This window comes from Mandrillus leucophaeus, unplaced genomic scaffold (genome assembly GCF_000951045.1).
Source record: "Mandrillus leucophaeus isolate KB7577 unplaced genomic scaffold, Mleu.le_1.0 Scaffold112, whole genome shotgun sequence".
Taxonomy (NCBI): Eukaryota; Metazoa; Chordata; class Mammalia; order Primates; family Cercopithecidae; genus Mandrillus; species Mandrillus leucophaeus.
Window position 1 is genome coordinate 797,264 of NW_012099432.1, and position 6,237 is coordinate 803,500.

Here is a 6,237-nt window from a genome sequence, read left to right on the forward strand (position 1 = left end):
TTTTTAGTAGAGACGGGGTTTCACCGTGTTAGCCAGGATGGTCTTGATCTCTTGACCTCGTGATCCGCCCATCTCGGCCTCCCAAAGTGCTGGGATTACAGGCTTGGGCCACCGCGCCCGGCCCCGACTTTCTTTTTTTAATGACACAGGGTCTCACTCTGTCACCCAGGCTGAAGTGCAGTGATGCCACCATACCTCATTGCAGGCTTGAACTCCTGGGCTCAAGCGATCCTGTTGCCTCAGCCTCTCAAGTCGCTGGGACTACAGGCATGCACCACCATGTCTAAAAATTGTTTTGTTGAGACAAGGTCTCCCTATGTTGCCCAGGCTGGTCTCCAACTACTGGCCTCAAGCAATCCTCCTGCCTGGGCCTCCTCAAGTACTGGGATTACATGTGTCAGTTACTGCACCTGGCCAAGTTTTCTGATTTATTCTATTTCTTCCCGTCTTCCCTACTAAAATTTCAGCTCTACAAAGGCAGTGATTTGCAGCTGCCACACAGTAGATGCTTACAAAATAGTTGGATGGTTGGGTGGGTGGGTGGGTGGATGGGTGTGTGGATAGATGGATGGATGGGTGGGTGGGCGGATGGATGAATGGATGGATGGGTGGATGGGCGGGTGGGTGGACGGATGGGTGATTAGGTGGGTAGACGGGTGGGCGGATGGATGGGTGGACGGATGGATGGATGGGGCCCAGCTGCCGCTTGCACACACACCCCAGTCCCCATGGTGCCAACACCTCAGACTCACCGACTTTATGTGCGATGTGGATGCAGACTTCCTCAGCTGTCAGCGATGACTCGCTAAAAGTGACCCAGGGCTCTCCGCCGCCTGGACCAGCCCAGTGCAGAAGCACCTTCAGGCCTCCCATGGCAGCCATGGGCTGGGCTCCATCCCCAACGGGCTTGCTGCCCCTGGTCGTCCCCCGATGGCGCAGAGGCATGCTCCCAGCAGGTGGCTCGGCTGCAAAGGGGACAATCTATCAGCTGCCAAGTCTCAGTCCAGAGACCCCCGTTAGCTCCTCAACCTTCCACCCACCCCCGCTGAGGCCTGAGGGGAAGATCCTGGGCTCCTATCTTGGCATGACATTAGAGACCCGATTCCCTCTCTGAGTCTCGTTTTCCACATTTGTTGGACAGGGTTGGGGTATGCATCCCCACCTAGATCTCTCATCAACGATAACACTGAACCCTCCTCTCTTTTTTTTTTTTTTTTTTTTTTGAGACGGAGTCTTGCTCTGTCGCCCAGGCTGGAGTGCAGTGGCCGGATCTCAGCTCACTGCAAGCTCCCCTCCCGGGGTTCAAGCAATTCCCCTGCCTCAGCCTCCCGAGTAGCTGGGACTACAGGCGCCCGCCACCTCGCCCGGCTAGTTTTTTGTATTTTTTTAGTAGAGACGGGGTTTCACCGTGTTAGCCAGGATGGTCTCGATCTCCTGACCTCGTGATCCACCCGTCTCGGCCTCCCAAAGTGCTGGGATTACAGGCTTGAGCCACCGCGCCCGGCCAAACCCTCCTCTCTTTACACAAATTGACACCGATATATAAAAATCTGCTCTGGCCAGGTACAGTGGCTCACGCCTCTAATCCCAGGACTTTGGGTGGCTGAGGCAAGACGATCGCTTGAGCCCAGGAGCTCAAGACCAGCCTAGGCCATATAGCAAGACCCCGTTTCTACAAGGCATTTTATTTTACTTTATTTTGAGACAGAGTTTCACTCTTGTTGCCCAGGCTGGAGTGCAATGGTGCGATCTCGGCTCACTACAACCTCCGCCTCCTGGGTTTAATTGATTCTCCTGCCTCAGCCTCCTGAGTAGCTGGCACCCACCATCACACCAGGCTAATTTTTGGATTTTTAGTAGAGACGGAGTTTTGCCATGTTGGCCAGACTGGTCTTGAACCTCTGACCTTAGGTGATCCACCCGCCTTGGCCTCCCAAAGTGCTAGGATTACAGGCGTGAGCCCCCGTGCCCAGCCTGTACAAGAAATTTTTAAAATTTAGCCAGGTGTAGGGGCACACATCTGTAGTCCAAGCTACTCAGGAGGCCGAAGTGGGAGGATCTCCTGAGCCCAGGAGTTGGAGGCTGTAGTGAGCAGTGATCACACCACTGCATTCCAGCCTAGGTGACAGAGTGAGACCCTTACTCTAAAAATATAAATAAATAAATAAATACATAAATACATAAAAATATATAAAAAGGGCCAGGCGCGGTGGCTCATGCCTGTAATCCCAGCACTTTGGGAGGCCGAGGCAGGCAGATCACAAGGTCCAGAGATTGAAACCATCTTGACCAACATGGTGAAACCCCATCTCTACTAAAATACAAAAAAAAAAATAAATAAATAAAATAAAAATCTGCTCTTAACACACTTCCCCAAAATAACCAGACGGGCAGGTGTAGTCAAACAGACCTGAAGGCAAGTCCTGGAGCTCCCTGTGTCAACTCAAGCAAGCCACTTGGCAATTCTGGGCCTCAGTTTCCCCATCTGGAAAAGGGAGGTCCTCAGGGTGTTGCCATCGAAAGATGGTTGTAATGTTTCAATATAGTTCTGCATATTACACATTCAGCACAGACCCTGATATAGGCACACACAAAAATAACAAATATGACTAAAACAAGAATAACATCATTGTTACTAGTTTCATCGTGGTGATGGCCTTTCTCTTTCAAGTGACAATTCTCCTCTCCCACACATACCCCCAAGAGTGACCTCAATCCCTGTTGACTCCCCAAAGCCTAGGAGAGTTTATGTCCAGCTCCATCCCCCCAGTCCAGGGCCTGAGGCTCCTGAGGGCGCCAGTATGGAAGTGAAGGGGCTGTTAGTTCCACCCATGTTGCTGGTTTCCTCATCTGGAAAATGGGCATGTAAGAGTGTCTACCTCAAAGGATTGCTGGGAGGATTCAACGCGAGGAGGCAGAGAAAGTGCCTGGTATACAGTAAGGTATACAGTAAGCGCTTAATCAGCGTTTGCCATTAATACCTATTCATGTTATAGATGAGATCCTGGGGATGGGGCTTTCGGGGAGCCTACTTCCTCCTTCCTCCTTTCTTGTCCCCACTGGACCCGGAACCAGCTTTGAAGACGGGATCGGGGTGAGGTTTGCAACTGGGAAGGCTGCACGCCCCCATGTCCCCCCCTTCAAAACCTCTAAACCCGGCCAGCAAGGGCGGGAACTGGAATGTGCACCCACCCGGCATCGGGGCAGTGCCGAGGTACCAGGTGCTCCCATCCAAGTGCAGCCTGTCTAGCGCAGCCAGTCCCCGCGCCTCCTTCCTGAGGACCTTCGGCCGCGCCCCTTCCGCGCCCGCGTCCAGACTCACCCTTCCCGGGGGACAAGAGCTCGAACCCGGACCCCACCCCGCCCCTGCGGACAGCCACTACGTCCCCCGCCGAGACGCCTCCTCCCATTGGCCGCCTGAAACGCGCACGCCCATTGGCAGCTGGTCTGTTCTCCTCGCGCGTCACCTTTGGAAGTTCTTTTTTTTTTTTGGCCATGGCAGCGGCACTCTGATTGGTCCTGGGGCTCACTCGTCGCTCAGCCGCGATTGGCTGAGTCGGCACCCGGATGCGCTGTCGCTTCTGCTATTCGCTGACACGTGGTGGACGGAGACGTGGGAGGGGCTTGCGAGAGGCGGGCGGGAGAGCGAAGTGTGTGGGCAACGCGGCCGGATCCTGGAGTTCCCCTCAGTGCTGTGGAATTGGGTCAGACGTGTGCGGTCCTGACCCTAGGGCACAGCTACATGTCCTCACCTCGGTGTTCAAAGCTGCACCGGGCAGCATTCAACCCTCCGACGCCCTGCCCTGTGGCTTCCCGGTTCCATCCTGTCCTATCTCCTTTCCTTCGTTTCTACCTGGCCGACTCCGCCCTACTGGCTGGAATTCCCCCTCCTTCACTGCCTGGAAGCATTCCTCGCCCACCTGCTCCTGTCCTCTTCCTGATCACCGGCAGCCCTGTCCCCTGAAGCTCACTAGCGGTCAGGGTAGCAGCCTGGACGTCCCACCAGTTGTGAATTCAAATCCCCACTCCGCAAGTCGTGCCCGTTTGCTGAGAAGTCTACAGCCTGAGCGTTTCACATACGTTATCTCATTTAATGCTAGCAGCAACTCCCTGTATGGCGGCTCTTATTATCCGCATTTCACAGAGGAAGAAACTCAGGCATAGAGAGGTAGCAAAGACCGTCCTCTGACCCTTCTTCTGTGCCATGCCATAACCAGCCCTCGACTTTGTCTTTCACCTGCCCAGCCAAGTCTTAGCAAAGAATCCTATTAAGTCATCCGCTCATCCTTGATATCTGATCAAGTTCCTCATCTTCCACCTTTTGTTGTTATTTATTTGTTTATTTTACGACGGAGTCTCGCTCTTGTTGCCCAGGCTGCAGTGCAATGGCGCGATCTCGGCTCACTGCAATCTCTGCCTCCCGGGTTCAAGCGATTCTCCTGCCTCAGCCTCCCGGGTAGCTGAAATTACAGGCGCCCGCCACCACGCTCGGCTAATTTTTGTATTTTTAGTAGAGACTGTGTTTCACCATCTTGGCCAGGCTGGACTCGAACTCGTGACCTCGTGATCCACCCTCCCAAAGTGCTGGGATTACAGGCGTGAGCCACTGTGCCCGGCCCTTTAATTTTTAAATTTTGTGGCTAAGTTTTAAATTTTTGTAGAGATGGGGTCTGGCTATGTTGCCCAGGTTGGTCTTGAACTTCTGGCCTCAAGTGATCGTCCTGCCTTGGCCCTCCAAAGTGGTGGGATTACAGATGTGAGCTAAGATACCCAACTCCATGGAGCTGGTCTTAACTGCCATGGCCAAGGGACATGTGGCTGCTTCTCTCTGAATCAGAAAATATGGGGAAAAAAACCTCACAGAGCAGCTGTGGACATTCAGTATGAAAATGCTGAAATCGACCAAGCATGGTCTCTTTCATGCCTGTAATCCCAGCACTTTGGGAGGCCGAGGCGGGCAGATCACCTGAAGTCAGGAGTTCGAGACCAGCCTGGCCAACATGGTGAAACCCCGTCTCTACTAAAAATACAAAAATTATCTGGGCATGGTGGCAGGCACCTGTAATCCCAGCTACTCAGGAGGCTGAGGCAGGAGAATAGCTTGAACCTGGGAGGCAGAGGTTGCAGTGAGCCGAGATTGCACCATTGCCTTTCAGTCTAGGGAACAAGCGCTAAACTCTGTCACAAAAAAAAAAAAAAAAAAGAAAGAAAGAAAAGAAAAAGAAGAAGAAAATGCTGGTAGTGATAGTGGCCGGGCGTGGTGTCTCATGCCTGTAATCCCAGCACTGTGGGAGGTTGCAGTGAGCTGCGATTGCCCCACTGCACTCCTGCCTGGGCAACCAAGCAAGACCCTGTCAAATAAATAAATCAATTAATTAAAGAGCTGACATTTTCCCAGCCTGGACACTGGGCCAAGGGTGAGTATTTAGCCATCCCTGCGTCTTCTCAGTTTCTTTCTTTCTTTTTTTTTTTTTTTGAGACGGAGTCTTGCTCTGTCACCCAGGCTGGAGTGCAGTGGCACGATCTCGGCTTACTGCAAGCTCCGCCTCCCGGGTTCACGCCATTCTCCTGCCTCGGCCTCCCAAGTAGCTGGGACTACAAGCACCCGCCACCACACCCAGCTAATTTTTTGTATTTTTAGTAGAGACGGGGTTTCTCTGTGTTAGCCAGGATGGTCTCGATCTCCTGACCTCGTGATCCACCCGCCTCGGCCTCCCAAAGTGCTGGGATTATAGGCGTGAGCCACCGCGCCCGGCCTCTTCTGTTTCTTTGTGAGTGGTATCAGCACCCTCACTTGACAACTGAAGAAAAGAGGCTAAGGAGGCTGTTTTGCCAAGGCCTAGGGCCTCCTGCCCAAACTCAGACCTGGTCCATAAGGGAGGCCGCAGACCCCACATGTGACTAACAGGCCGGGGTTTCCCAGGACTGAGGGGGTTCCCCAATGAGGGGCTTTCCATGCTAAAATTGGGACAGTCCTGGGCAAGCCAGGGCAGTTGGCCACGCCACTACAGTGGGTTTTCCGGAAGGAACAAAAGCTGGGGGCTTCCCCTGGCTCTGCGAGGGCTGCAGGGAGGGGCCTCCTCAGAGCCCACTGGTACCTGGGAAAAGCCAAGAGTTGATGGATTGAAAGTAAAATACCTTTGTGTTTTCATGAATAGGGAAGTTCGGGGAACAGCCAGTCTCCTCCACAAAACAACAATGAGATGGGTTTCCTGGGAAATCTTTTTTTTTTTTTTT

At 53.2% G+C, this 6,237-nt stretch overlaps 1 protein-coding gene across 2 annotated transcripts in view; it reads right to left on the minus strand.

Moving 5' to 3' along the window:
- The window catches only part of TYK2 (tyrosine kinase 2), a 43,883-nt gene extending 40,393 nt beyond the window's left edge, over positions 1-3,490 (minus strand). The window contains exons 1-3 of one of the 2 annotated variants that reach the window (XM_011994450.1): positions 3,193-3,490; positions 2,411-2,575; positions 753-965 (exon numbers count right to left, since the gene is read on the minus strand). In XM_011994450.1, the coding sequence (XP_011849840.1) occupies positions 753-945 (193 nt within the window). In that variant the 5' untranslated portion in view covers positions 946-965; positions 2,411-2,575; positions 3,193-3,490. The remainder of the gene's footprint in view (positions 1-752; positions 966-2,410; positions 2,576-3,192) is intronic. The other variant, XM_011994453.1, reaches the window with a different exon arrangement.
- Positions 3,491-6,237: the final 2,747 nt, after the last annotated feature.